Source organism: Mchenga conophoros, linkage group LG23 (assembly GCF_057382185.1).
Source record: "Mchenga conophoros isolate Kocher_MC1m ecotype Shallow Benthic linkage group LG23, M_conophoros_male_GT1.1, whole genome shotgun sequence".
Classification (NCBI taxonomy): Eukaryota; Metazoa; Chordata; class Actinopteri; order Cichliformes; family Cichlidae; genus Mchenga; species Mchenga conophoros.
In genome coordinates, this window is record NC_140547.1 from 40,832,110 (window position 1) to 40,847,228 (window position 15,119).

Below are 15,119 nucleotides of genomic sequence, written 5' to 3' on the forward strand. Positions count from 1 at the left end.
ACTTTAAAGATAAAACACAGGAAGTGGTGCACTTTAACCTTCTGGTGTGTTTGACCTGAAGCGTCTTGTCATGACGAACATGATTCAGTATGGTTCATCTTCACATACACTGGAAATCCAAACACCAGCAGCCACCAATATGAGACTGTTTCACTGACAGGAAGTCCAGTTTAGAAAAAGTAATAAACAATAATTGAAATACAGTAAATCATATCAGATCTGTGTACACTTAAGTATACGAGGTCTTTAATGCTGCGCTCTGTTATGACTAATGTTGATCTGTAATTAAAGAGAAACCAGGAAGCCTCAGCAATCACAAGAACCAATGTTTCAAAATATGCTTAATGAAGCAGTGATGTCATTTTGAACAGTTAAATTCATCCTGAAGGTTTTAGCCTCAGCCTGGCACTTAAATCTGAAACTTTTTACAAAGTTTGTATTAAAACAAAATAATATGCTGTATAATTTGTTGTTGTTTATATAATTGGTTACATTGAATATCAGAAACACCCTTTTTTTAGAGTCAGTTTTTGAAGTTCTTTCCTCTTTTACACTTGTGGCCTGAACAGCTTGATGCTGGCTATCCAGCAAAGTGAGAAACTTTTAACATTCAAATGCTTTACAGCAGCAGCAGGATTGAAAGACTGTGTAGCTACATTGCACAAAAGTGCAAAACAACCATACAGTAAATTTGCATCATTAAAATAAAATGAAATTCACACTTCATTTGAACACTACACTAACGATAAACCATTATTAACGGACTAATAACAACTTTCATGCAGGCCAGGACAGATTTGCTTCCAGGATACTCAGAATCAAAACAACTATATTAACCATCAGTTTTATGAATGCAATCATCTACACTCTGTGTAATATGAATATGGTTCATAAACAATTCAGAGTGTTCATTCTAATTTAAACATTTCACCAACACACGCATGAACATCTGTATGTCAACACTGCTATAGCTCTGATGTCTGCAAAGTCTCCTGATATAATCAGATTCAAAAGTAGCCACAGAAAGCTTTTAATGTGAAAGGTTGGTACCAGGAAGGATCCAGCATGAAGAAAAGCAGGTAAATAATAATGGAGAAAATGATTCTTTGTTGGGATACTGTTAGTTGCTTCACCTAAAGCAGTCACTCTGATTTGTTCACCATGTTGAGTTCGTGTTGAGTTCTTGTTAGTACCAATAGTGCCGATAAGTCATGTGACTAAATACAAGATCTCTTGTTCAGTCACGATTAAGATGCAACCTATCTGAGTCTGTTCTGTCCTTATTTTGCTGCAGGGGAACATGTTCGATCCTTAGTTTCAAGGATCCCCTTAAAAACTTTTATGAACATCATATAACTTTAGAGTGAGCGAACACACAGCTGTGAACAGATCAGTTCTGTCTGATGCATCTGAACTGCTTTATAAGTGCACATGTTTAATAAAAGTCTGCCTTTGCTCTCTCTGTGTGCTTTGCTTATTCATGGCTATGTGCTACACTTGCAACACAAAAAATGTTGTGACTGTAATATAGCAATGATTTTTAACTAGCTTCACAAACACACAGACATGGATGCATCAGGAAAACCTAAATCTGTTTCCCAAAATAGGATGATGAATGTTTTATTTAGTGAACTTTAAGGCCATTACTAATTAAACAGTATGTAATAAAGTGAACCAATGAAGGAATGAATCATCTTATTTCTTAGCTTAGATTTACACAGGGACTACACAGACAGAGAAGCCAAACATGGACAGAGTAAGAATAATTGGAACAACCGACCAGAATGTCGCAGCTTTGTATGAGGATAATCAGACAGCTTTAAGCTTGTATACAGTGGGTAAAGCAAAGAATATGAAGCTTTTCTTATCCTGCTTTTGGTGTCATCTTTAATGTCAGCTGTGATAACCTGTTTCATGGGCAGAAACCAGCTTAATTATGTTTTCTATCAAATTCATTCTGATCATAAATATGGGTTGTTGTTGTTTTTTTTGTTTTGTTTTTTAAGCTTGGGCTGTTGCTTAACAACTTAACAACTAACAGAAACATCAAGAAAAACACTGAAATATTCCTTCCGTGTGCAACAAGACTTAAAAAAAACATTCGATTCCAAACAAACAAAATATGCAAAAGCAGCACTTGCAACAGATCTTTTGTCAAAAAGTTTGGTCCCGATTTTAAACTGTACCTTATTTCTTGGATGTCTTCACTGTAACACAGCAGGTGGATTTCCATGCAGGAGCAGATGATGATGTCACTGTTCCCTCTCTGTTAAAGGGTTAAACGTTCAGATAAATTATTCTCCAAGCACTGAAGTCCTAGTCTTTTGAAGTTGTATAATTGCCATTTTGTTAGTTTTTAAGCAAAGAGACGCGTTTTTGCTCATTGGTACATCGCTGTGGTCCTGCCATACTGCTGATGCTGAGGTTTGTCATCACCCCTCAACCTGCACCTCCTTGTCTTCTTTTTATTTTGCTTAAAGTCTTCCAACTTTCAGCAGATTTAACAAATTTAGCAACCAGAGAGGTGAAAAAATTGCAAATCCACTTTTAATTTAATGAAGAAGAAAAACCTTCCTCAAATTGGCAAGTAGGCTGTGCTCAGAGAAAAGTAATCCTTCCACACCTGTTGCCTGGCCAAGAAAACCCCAGTCAAGCTAATGTTTTTCTAGCAACAAGTCAAAGAAGAGCAAGCCCCAACACCGTCATTTCTCCAACAGAGACAGCAGAGAAACGGGGTAAAGGATGGAGAGAGGAGGCGAGCATCCTGTCGTCTCTCAGCCAGGAGGATGAATGGAAAGCCTGCCTCTCTGCCTCCCTTTATATTCTCTTTCTCTCTTCCCCTGCTGCCTCACTTTGGCTTTTACCCTGGCTTCAGTATATGTGTGTGTGTGTGTGTAGGGAGAGAGAGAGAGAGACCTCTTTCAGAGCAGCAGGAATATATTATAACCCAAACAAAAGGAGTCGGCTTATTGTTTATGAATTACCAGCCTTCCAAGCCAACAAAGGCCCCTATTTTCATAGAAAACTCCATTTTCATTTCAGCTCCATTTGATTACCAGAGCAAAGAAAAATAAAAAGGCCTCTCCGGTCGCAGCGTCCCAAAGGGATTCATTCCTCCTTCTCTCGCTCATTCAACTCCACTGAAAAGGTTTCTTTATTGCTTTCTTTTCAGGATCGACGTCAAATGGGCTTTTAGGAGTAAACCAATGACAAAAATTATTGCTGGGCTATTTTGTACAATAACAGGGCCGGGGGAAGAGAGGAGTCCTGTGTTGTCTTTGTCATCTTTCTTTCCCCCTTTTCTTTCGCTCCTTTCTGCTATTGGAGAGGAAAATTGCAGAGGCTGAAAATTAATGGTGAGGCTTTTGGAAGGAAAGAGTGAGAAAGAAAGAGGGGGACACGATGCAACAATACAAGTCAAATAGAAATTATCACAAGCTATTCAGCACAATGAAGAGACAGAAAGGTACTGTACGGCTCCAGAGGACTTTGCCTGTGTGCATGTGGGAGTACCTTTCACAAAGCAGACACCTGTTGGACGAAAACAATAAAACTCCAGTGATTCCTTTCACTCTTAGTCAGTATCCTGCATGCATGTGTGGACTCACACTGCAGTCTAGCTCCTGATTATTAGTTTCCTCTGCCACCAGTCGCCTGTCGACTGATCTGTGAACAGTGATGCTTGTTAATGGACTAAATTTAACTAAGTTACATTTGGAGTTAGACAAGTATGGGCAACAAAACCGCTGACACCACTGAAAAAGAAGTCAAAAGTGCTAATGCTGCTGAAGCTTTTCTGTCTAAGTTGTTGTGAAGAAAGAAGAACATTATGTAATATTTCCACAGAACTACCTTTAGTTTAAGATTGCCACTCATACACTAAGTGAATGAAGGGGGCTGCAGTTATTTGGTCATCTTCTTACAAAGCAATGTTCTCTCTGCTGGGTTGTGGTATTACCAACCACCTAATCTTAGTTGAAAACACACACACACACCCAGTGGCAATGGCACGCTCTGACTACAACAGAAGCTAAACTGAAATGTTCTTAGACTTAGACGCAAAACAAGTGAACACGCATCAGCTTTATAAAATATCTGCATCAGCCAGTTTTGTTTTTGTCGCATGCATCAGTGAATGAGATTTGAATCACAGGTCTGTCATGCACCCTTGTTTCTATATAAGTAAATGTTTACTTTGTGGTATGTTAAAGAGATAGTGATGGGGCTGTTGTAAGGGAGAAAAAAAAGCAGACTGAAGGAATTCAAACAATACTGTTCAAGAAGGCAGACAAAAATTAGGCGTGGGTTGAAAAAGCCAAGGTGACGAAAGCTGATTCTAGTGATACGTTTCACTGGCTCACGTAAGTATGACCTGGTCAGTTGGCACAAGATGAGAAACTTACTGCATGAATGAGAAAAAGAAAGACATCCATAAGTGAGCTATTACCGAGAAGGTTGGGTGCAAGTGATGACATGTAGCAAAGATGAACTTGGTGACGATCCTCATACGAACAAGCATCCATGGAGCCCCAAAGCCAGCATCTCACAGGAGGCACAGGCCCAGCTGTCAGCATCTCAGGGCAATAACCAAGCAAGTAAACGAACAAGCAGCCCATGTGATATTAGGCCGTGATTTTAATGTTTTAGATATTAACATTCAGTATTCCTCAACGTCAACATAATTTTGGAAGGCATAGTTTAATGAGGGCAAGTCAGAAGTTTTCTGAACTGACACTTAAGTCAGCACATGAGCACCAAATATTCTGGTATTTTACAAGCTAGACTTGTTGTTTGTTTGTTTTTCAAAGAGAATAGATGAACACTATCCGCACACACTGTGAAACTGAAGATTCTCTTTCATCTTTCACTTTGCCTCCGGCTTTGTCCTGCAGAATGAATATTTGGCTCAAGACAAAAGGTGAGCCGATCAATTATTCCTCTCGCAGAGCCTGGGTGCTGTTGTGAAAAGCGTTGACATTTGAGCTTTCCAGACGACATCTGCAAATTTATATGCCTTCTATTGTGTGAGGCAGCCAGCCTGTATCAAAGGCTGTAAAAGGCCTTGTCAATTTCGTAAGGACAACTCCACAAAGACTCCTTTCTTGTCTGTTGTTATGGGAATAATGCTTTACGCTGGTGTCCTGCCAAAACCTCTTGGCAATCTGGCCATGTGATGTTATTGATTGCATTGATATCAGGTATCTACCATGGAAACCATCACACTGTCAGTAATGTGTTGTGAAACATCAGAAAATGCATATTTGGTGATCAGCTTCAACAAAAATGTCTTCACAGAGGCTCTGCATACAAATTGTGTATGGTAAATATCTTTTCTCTGACTTCCTGAAGTTCAATGAAACCACTGATAATCAGTAAATAAACTCTGTCTGTGCCATGGAGTCTGGAGAGGATGAGGTTAGTTAACTTTTTACCCAGTTGATGTTTCTGGTTTTCATACTCAGGCAGAGATTTTTCCCTAACATCCACACTGAATGCGTCACACCTTGTGTCCAGTTAAGATGTTTGCTTGGGACGCATTTTGATCTTTATCAGGACTCTTTGCTCTTTGATGAAACCTGCTGTAATTAATCTCAAAACATACCTGTGCAGCCCCAGGCTATTCCCACTCCTGTGAAATAAAACTTGGAGATCCCAGAGAGACACAAACCAGGTGTGCTGTGGCACATTGTGTAACAGCTACGTTGAAACAAGTCTCACCCTGTGGTGGAGGCTGGGAAAAGCTGAGTATGAAGGTGAGTCCTTGATGATCATCTATGTCCAATTGCGAGTGAATCCGAGTGAATGAAATTAAATCAATAGCGTCACCTCCACTCTTTGCCTTGGCAGAGGGCAGTGATGTACTGCTGGGACACAATATTTTCACAAGCTTAAGTGAGGCTAAATGCAGGGACGCTTGCATCAGCCACTCTGAGGTTCAGCTTTCCATTTCACCTCAGTCGCTTCCAATTCTTTGTATATCATGTTGGACCAAGCATGAATACCAACGCTAAATGCCCTTTGTGCAAGCACATGTAATGCATATTTAGTGTTTTTATTTTACGTTAAATAATCACTTTAGTAAAGTGTAATTTGACACAGAACCCAAGGATTGACGCTTCAGCTTTGTCGTTTAGCAGTGCCTTTATTGACAGTAGTGATTACTGTGGTTTCGGGCTTCTGCCCAGGACGCCGGCACTCCTCTGCAACTGTCACTCTCTTCTGCTACGTCTCACTGCAAGACAAAAAGAGTTGCCCTTCATCAAACCAGTTCAGCACACCTGCTCTTCCCCGCCTCCACTCCGCTCTGTGAGCTCACTGCATCACCCCTACTCTGCAGCATTCTTGCAAGCAGACTAGCAGTTAAAGTAAACTAAATTCTCTTCTGGGACACCCAGATTATAAACAGATTATAAGAGAAACCCAGGGTTTTTTTCTTCAATAATGAATAGTAAGATGTTCTAGCTTTACGGAGGGCTTTCTCATAAGGCAGCAAACTATTTCTCCATGGCTAAATGATGATCATCTAAATATGTGATATGCTATTCCCTCTCCAGCTTATGAGTTATCTGCCTGAAGTGCGCGTTTGAGAAATATACCTGGGAGTCAAGTACTTCTCATTTGAAACTCTTTTTTTCACAGGAGCTACAATATAAGTACAAGATAGGTACAAGAACAACATTATTGACCTCTGTAGGAGTAGAAGTCAGGCAGCTGCTTTGTGTTGGTACAAGTATGAAATACAAAATCTGGGAAATACTGGAGCCAAGAATAGTTTTGCACTCCTTGCTCTGTGTTCCCAAGTTTATGTACTAGGGAAAACTACGCAGTGCGTAAACTTGGGAACATGGAGCAAGGAGTGCAAAACTATGATGGTAGGAGATGACAAAGGACAGTGGAAGATGGAGACAATAAATGCACACTGGATAACAAGAATTTAGGCACCGAGTGGTACCCAACCCTGCCGGGGAGGTGTCTGAGAAGACTAGCTGGCGATGAGTCACTGGAGTTATTCACTGGAATAATAAAACTAAGTAGACGAACTACATTACAAACTGAAACTACAGAGGATATGATAAATACTAAAGGAAACTCTTAACCAAAGTATGGTCAAACTAAAACACAATAGATTCTCAAAAATACAGGGAATCACAAAAAAAAGTCAGTGAAAAAGAAATCAACTAACAAAACAGTGCAGACATGTAGTGTGAGTTGCAAAGAAGAGTGTGTTGAGTTCCAAGAGGGACAACTACATCAACAAACACAAGATTTTGTCATTTAAGCGAGGGGCTTGAGTGATTTTTCTTCCCCCAGTAGCAGTGCTAGAAATGTGTATGTTTGCAAGGAAAAACAAGAACCTTTAATATGAGATAGTGCTGAGAAATTCTAAAGAAGGTGTTACCTTTCCTTTTTATGTTCGAGTTTTGTTGTATCTGTTTGCAGTTTTGGTTCAAACATAGCTGAACGCCATGGTTTTGTTAGCCACTTCTATAGGGCTGTCTGCAGCTGCAATACGCCTTCTTTTCATTTGTATTGTGTTCTTAATGTTAAGCACCTTAGTCAGAACTTCAAAGGACCATATAAATAAAGTATCTCGGCTGGGCTTGGTGTATCTCTGCTCGTGAATGTGTGTCTTGTACTACCTGTAGAACAAGCTGGCTGGAATTCAGTGACCTATAAACAACTATTTAGATACTTCTTTCACTTTTCATTAGTGAATGACCTACATTTAAAATAAGTCATTGTATTCAACATGGTAAATATTTGTTGTTGCCACTAACTACAGCATGTCTATAAAGCTGAACCATTAGAACCATTAATACAAAAGCAACTTTGTTTGAAAGTGCTTTATAAATAAAGTTAATAATAATAATAATAATATCATCATCATCATCATCATCATCATTATTATTACTATTATTACTGTAAAGTACATAAGTTGAGAGACTATCAAAATAAAACAGGAAGCCTACTCAAAAACTGACTAAACACGGGAAACCTAACAGAAACACAGACTAGGCACAAGGAACATACAGTAGAAGAAAAGGAAAAACTTGAGAATAACAAACAAAGACAACTATGAATACTAAATCACAACAGAGCGGAGGTAAAAAGGCTAAAACTGATTGAGCTGTAAAAAACCCAGAATTATGATACAAGTGAGTTTCTGATTTTAAGAAATAGATGTTAGTGACACATACAAACTAAAAAGCTATGCAGCTACATCTAATCTAGCTGCATAGCTAGATTAGACTGCCATCAGATAGATTAGACTGCCATCAGATAGAGGGAATAATAGAAGTCACATGACCCAAAGAGAAAGTGAAACAGCATTTATAGATCCAAACTCATACTTGAAAGTCATACAAATCCATCAGCTGAAACAAAACCAAGACACACCAACTTCACAGCACAGTTGGACATTCAGGTACGGTAACACTGTGTTAATAATCCAATGCAAGAAATACATTTATTAAATTATTAAATTGACTGGACTGAGTCATCTCTACCATTTGGTTCAGATGTGTCAAGTTAAAAGAATTTAGTTTCTAGAAGAATTTAAATAATTTACTGTTTTTTAAATTTACTGTCTTTTCTGTTTGTTTAATTCACAATTAGTTGATGACAAAAAAAAAACATGGAGAAAATTAAAAATATCTTTTGGGGTAAGCATTTTTTTTCATATCATATTCATTGTTGGTGGTTTTCTTGCCACCCTTTGCCGTTAATATATTGTCATACTTGTGAAGCCCTCAAGGCTTTCAAGTGTAATATTGAGCTACATGAATAAAACTAGCTTGACTTCACTCAACTGTTTAGAAATGAGGAAATGCTGGAGACTCAAGTGATCTTGATCTGAATTTGTTATAGATGTTAAATTATTTTACAGTGGAATAGTTACTATGATGTCCTTTGATTTGAAAGTGGCAAAAAGTAACATTATATTTGACTTGAAGAAAAAAAAAAAACCTGCCCAGAATATGGAAAAGTGTTGCTAACATGTTTTTACTTTGTCATACTTCAATTGCAGGAAATCGTTCATCTTCTCGTAAGAAATTTAAATTATGATGCAAAATTATTTAGCGCTGAAGACAAAACTTGAGGCTGTTACACACTGGACAAGTAAAATCCGTGCAAATATTTCCTGGGTCACAAATATTTTTCGGACTCATCTGTTCTTTACGCAGCTGTTCACACTGACAGTTTGAGCTGAAGAATTCCAGGAAGTTTTTTAAAAAAAAGGTGGGATTGATTAGAGGCAGAGCAACTTTACTGAAATCCCGAGTAAATAGTGGAATTAATTCTTTGTCCTATTTTTCAGATCCAAATACCTGATCAGGCCACTGGGTTTGACAACAACTGTGATCTTAACCCACATGGCACTCGTACTGAATACACAGATGGAAATAGTCACACGATATTATTTATCTTGGACACACAGTTACACGATGCTCTGGTTCAGTCGGCTCTGTGAAATGATTTCTCTGCCTCCTCAGATCTGGTCCCAACTCTACCAACAACACCTCAAACTGTCCCACTGACATCCTGAACTATGTACGAACACACAGCTTCAGCTCCTGGATCCAATCATGAAATTCTCCCTGCTGCTGCTCTCTTAGTTTCCTACTTTTCTGAGCTTGTCATTGTTTGAAGTCGGCTTCATTTTTAGTTTTCACAGTTCGTTTATTGAGGAGGAATTGTCCTCAAAAGCACAACGTGTTCAGTGTGTAACAGCCTTAACACATAATGATGTGTAGTTGCTCTTCCAGTGTGACTCATACAATTAACATTTTCCATTTACAGTGTTAGAGGTAGAAGCAAGGAGTATACCATGGGGGTGAGTATTAAGGGTTACTGCTGAGGTTACAATGCCACAGAAATTCACAGTTTCACATGGTGATGCAGAAATCTATATTTGGTAATTTCATGCTGCTAAAATTGCAGGGAGTAGAACACAGATGTCAGTCTGTCTCAGTAGTACACCCCTTGAAGGGTTTTGTTTGTTTATTTTATTAATTGGTGTTTGTTCATATTAGTATTGTAAAATGTTAAACTGTAAGTGTAAACTGAATGCTGTTGTAATTTTCTGAATGAACAGTGAAAGAGAGCGAGACCTGCAGCTTGTCAGAGATTACAAGCCTCACAAAGATGTCCAGCATCTCCAAATTCTGCTTTATGGACCACCAGGTGCTGGAAAGTCCAGCTTCATCAACTCTGTGGACAGTGCTTTAAGAGGCAAAATTGCAACTCGAGCTTTGGCAGCAGCAAACTCTGGCGATAGTTTCACCATTGCAGTATGTATCTATTCTTATCACAATTGCTTTTAGATGCATGCATGAAAATACATTCATTTCCTTTGAGGTTTTCAAGGACTACAGGGATGCACTGCAGTGGTAACTCCTCTGTAGACGTTGAACTATAAGTAGTATTCAGAAAACTGTTCTCTGAGACTTTAGTATATGGCACTGTAACACCTACACATTTTGCTATTTACAGTGCAGAACATATAAAATTCAGAGAGAAGAGCAAGGAACATTTTACTCTTTTGTCTTCACTGACACCATGGGCCTTGAGAGGGGAGCTAAGGGAGGAATTCATGTGGAAGACATCAAACTTGCCATGAATGGACATGTCAAAGAAGGTTACAAGGTATGACATCTTTATTCAGATGCTTGTACACAGTCTGTGATACATAAACTATATCATGCAAAAAGGTTTCAGTGAGTTTGATTTTTGTTTACTTCCCCAGTTCAATCCCAAATGTCCCTTGTCTGAAATGGATCCTAACTACAGAGCCTCCTCCACTTTAGATGACAAAGCCCACATTCTGGTTTTAGTCATTCGTGCTGACTCAGTGAGCATAATCGATGATAAAACTGTGATGAAGATGAAAGATGTCAGAGCAGCAGCTTGTGACAAAGGTGAGAGCAGATGTTGTTCTACATGTATGATATCACAATTTGAAATAGTAGAAAAACATGAGACAATTAATGATATTTGAGGAACTTTATAACTCCAGTGTGTTCAGTTAAGTAACTCACAAAAAATAATCAGAATACATAACACATAAAGTTATTTTCAGTTCATCATTTCATTTTTAAGGTCTGCTTTCAAGTCACATTTATTTTCTAAAGCCATCCTTAATTTAATGTGTTAGCTGGCTCTAGCCCTCTGACCCGGAGTTGGATAAGCAGAAGAGAATAGATGGATGGATGTTTTATGACTGAGGTTTTAAACCCATAGAAGTATCCAGATATGAAAGTCCAAATCAGGTTAATATTTCATCCTTCTAAGTTTACTTTTTTAGGTGATGGTAGATTGGAACAACTATAGTGCTACCTGTAACTAAAATATCAAATGTATGATTGGTTGAAAAGCCAATCAATTTAACAGTTACTTCTCTCTGTATTCAGACATTGTTGTTGGTGATGAGACCCACCACTGTTGTGTCATATGCAAACTTGATGATGTGATTTAAGCTGCACTGTGCAGTACAGTCATGTGTTAGCAGGATGAACAGCAGTGGAATAAGCACACAGCCCTGCGGCGATCCTGTACTCAGTCTGTGGAGGTTTTATTTCCTACAGAGACAGACTGGGGTCTGTCAGTTAGGAAGTCCAAGATCCAATTGCAGAGAGTGGTGTTTAAGACAAAGGATCTAAAAAATCACCCAAAACACATCAAATCTGAGTATGACATTTTTTTTTTGTTTTTTGTTGTTTTATCTTTTTTTACTGTAAAAGATTTGCAGTTAATATATTGTCATATTTGTGAAGCCAGCAGGGCTTTATTTGTAATATTAAGCTAAAAAAACAAAACTAGCTTGACTTGACAAACAGTTTTGAAATAAGGGAATTCTGGACACTTATAGATCTTTGCTAAATTATTTTATAATGGAATAGTTACCATAATTTACTTAGATTTGAAAGTGGCTAACTTAATATTTCATTTGACGTGAGGAAAAAATCAAATGACTTCTGTTAGAGTGAATTGTTAAATGTTGTCATTTTATGCTTGCCAACTCTGATGAAAGGAATTCCACTGTCCTTCCCCCCAGATTCTCGAGGTTCTGGTTGGGGGGGCTGTAATGTTTTATTGCAGATACCTGGCCAGGTCGCAGCCCCAGGAGAGAGGTCTGCTGAATGAGCGAGTGTGTTATTCGCCCAGTTCCTGTAGCAAGATGGCGCCGGTGTACGTGGCTTGCCGTCCTCGGCTACATCTGCTTCGCTGCTTCTTACCCTCTCTACGCTCTTTATGGACCTTGGCATTGTATTTTTTTATCCTTTTAGTTGTATGCGCATCTAATGGCTGTGCACTGATTACATACGACAGGCAAACACTTTTAAATCTAAGACTCTCTCATTCCTCTCGGCCTGATCCTTGCTGGAACCTGAGTGACGCCACCGCGCCCCGACCGGTCCCTCCGACCGGCTTCCTCCATCTATCTATTCCGAATCTACACAAGAAACGCTATAGGAAACGCGGTAGAAGGAGCGGCCGTCGCGTTCGCTTCAGGCTCTACTTTAAAGCCAGAGCCACTGGCTACCCACATGCCAGCCTGGATATCTTATCTTCTTTCCCTCCTTCCCAGGAGCGCTCTGATGCTAAGTTGCTCACCCACCGTTGGATCTGCTTGGCCGACCACGAAGTCTACCCTGCGATTCCTGTGGCATGTTCTCCTGCTCGGGTTTGGATAACATCGCTCCGACGCGGCGTTTGCCGAAACAACCTAAGTGTCCTACGACGCACCACCCGTGGCGACTTAGCCCCTAGGATACGGATGGCATTGCTTAATGTCAGGTCGCTGGTCAATAAGACCTTTTTTTTAAATGACTTCATCTCCACAAATGGGATTGATGCCTTATTCCTGACTGAAACCTGGATTCGTCCTGGTGAGTTCATCCCTTTTACTGAACTTCTTCCGTCGGACTGTGTTGCTTTTAGCTCACCAAGGCTTACTGGTAGGGGTGGCGGCGTAGCCTCGGTTTTTAAGAATTCGTATGCAGTTCGGCAGCTACCCTCACCTACCTACTCTAGCTTTGAAGTCTAATTATTGGAGATGACTGCATCCACGACCACACTCTGCGTGGTGGTTTATCGACCGCCTAAATATAGCAAATATTTTATCACGGACTTTGCTGATCTCCTAGGCTCCGTTCTTTTTAAGTATGGTTGTGTTCTCATTGTCGGTGATTTTAACATACACACTTGCTGTAAGGATGACTCATTTGCTAAAGACTTCCTTGCCTTAACGGACTCTTTTAACCTGGCTCAGTGGGTTAATGACCCAACGCATGTTAAAGGACATACTTTGGACTTGGTTTTCTCATATGGTCTGGACATTTGTATCAAGGATATAAGTGACACTGGGATCTCGGATCATTTCCCAGTTATATTTGATACTGGCTTATGCACTAATGAACTACATCCTGCGGCTCCCCTTCGCCCGCTACGTGTAATTAATGCTGAAGTGATGTCAAACTTCTCTATGTCTTTCTTGGATTCTGCATCTGTCACTCTCGACTGTTGTTCTTTTCACTCGGTTGATGACTGTGCTAATTCCTTCCTATCGCTGATTTCTTCAATCCTTGATACTGTTGCCCCCATTAAGATGAAGCGCCCTAGAACCTACTCTCAGTGTTGGCTTAATGACACTACGCGCGCCTTACGTCGCGTGTGTCGGCGCGCTGAGAGAAGGTGGAAAAAAGATAAACTTCAGGTTTCCCATGACATGCTACGGACTAGCCGCTTAAAATTCCAAAGTGCTGCTAAAACGGCCAAAGCGTCCTTCTTGTCCAAAATCATCCTGGACAATGACCATAACTCCCGTACCTTATTTAAAATTTTTAACTCTGTGGTTAACCCTTCTCCGGACATGCCTTTAATTCATTCTCAGAGTCTTTGTGAGCGATTTCAAACTCACTTTTAAAAAAAGGTCTCATCTCTTAAGTCCTCCCTTCCCCCTGCTTTATATCCTCTCCCCATTCCTGAGTGCATTTCAACTTTCCACCAGTTTGAGCCTGTGTCACTTTTGACTCTTAAGCGGCTAGTTGCTCAAATGAATAACACCAATACTGTGCTTGACATTCTTCCATCTTGTTTAGCTAAGGACTGTTTTGATGTAATCGGACCTAGTATCCTATTTCTTATGAACTTTTCCTTGCTCTCAGGCTGTGTTCCTTTGTCCTTTAAGCATGCTGTAGTCCACCCGATTCTAAAAAAAAGAAATTCTGACTGTTATGACCTTTCAAACTATAGACCGATCTCTAAGCTTTCGTTCTTGTCCAAGATCCTGGAGAGACTAGTTCTCTCCCAGCTCCAGGCGTACTTGGACACGAACAATATTGCTGAGAAATTTCAATCTGCCTTTAAGCCATTGCATAGCACTGAAATAGCATTGGTTAGAGTTCTTAATGATATTCTTGTAATCACTGATACTGGACGCTCTATGGTCCTAGTTTTACTGGACCTCTCTTCGGCCTTGGATATGGTAGACCATAACATTTTATTACTAAGACTTGAGCACACTGTGGGTATTAGAGGCACTGCCCTCGACTGGTTTAAATCATACCTCGCTGATAGATCCTTATCAGTTCACTTAGGCACCTTCTCCTCTTCCTCCGCTCCGGTCTGTTGTGGTGTGCCTCAAGGATCAGTTTTAGGCCCTATTCTCTTCTCATTGTATTTGCTCCCTCTAGGTGCAATCTTTGAAAAATACAATATCGCCTTCCACTTTTATGCCGATGACATACAGATCTATTTTGAACTTACTGACGACCTTGCTGTGTCCCTGCACTACTTTCAAGAATGCATGCGGGAGGTCAAAGAATGGTTCCTGAGTAATTCCCTCGTTTTAAATGATAAGAAGACTGAGATTGTGGTGTTCAACAGTAAAATCCCTCGTGCCCAACTCTGTGCTGCCCTGGGTTCCTTTGCTAGTTTTTCTTGTGACTATGTCAGTAACTTGGGTGTACTGCTGGATAGCTCGCTCAAACTCGATAAGCAAGTGTCTGCTGTAGTGAGATCTAGCTTCCACCAACTGCGCCTTATCTCTAAGGCTAGGCATTATATTCCGCATGAGGACCTGGAGAAGCTTATTCACACTTTTGTGACCTCCAGGT

General features: G+C 39.9%; 2 protein-coding genes across 2 annotated transcripts in view; both read left to right on the forward strand.

The window, feature by feature from the left end:
* The first annotated feature begins 4,468 nt into the window (after positions 1 to 4,468).
* LOC146547828 (interferon-induced protein 44-like) lies at positions 4,469 to 12,600 on the forward strand. Its single transcript, XM_085265006.1, has 6 exons — positions 4,469 to 4,595; positions 9,802 to 9,835; positions 10,097 to 10,292; positions 10,495 to 10,647; positions 10,748 to 10,919; positions 12,590 to 12,600. The coding sequence occupies exons 1-6, from the start codon at positions 4,469 to 4,471 to the stop codon at positions 12,598 to 12,600; spliced, it is 693 nt and encodes a 230-aa protein (XP_085121132.1).
* The window catches only part of LOC146547829 (interferon-induced protein 44-like), a 67,579-nt gene continuing 60,843 nt past the window's right edge, over positions 8,384 to 15,119 (forward strand). Inside the window, exons 1-2 of the mRNA XM_085265286.1 lie at positions 8,384 to 8,425; positions 8,617 to 8,625. The gene's annotated coding sequence lies outside the window, so the exon portion shown is untranslated. The remainder of the gene's footprint in view (positions 8,426 to 8,616; positions 8,626 to 15,119) is intronic.

Excerpts from the sequence above, each read along its gene's own strand:
- LOC146547828 (XM_085265006.1), top strand. The coding sequence starts at position 4,469 with ATGACATGTAGCAAAGATGAACTTGGTGACGATCCTCATACGAACAAG. Across the intron at positions 4,596-9,801 it reads TCAGGGCAATAACCAAGCAA|TGTTAGAGGTAGAAGCAAGG; the intron begins GTAAACGAACAA and ends TTCCATTTACAG. Across the intron at positions 10,293-10,494 it reads GCGATAGTTTCACCATTGCA|TGCAGAACATATAAAATTCA; the intron begins GTATGTATCTAT and ends TGCTATTTACAG.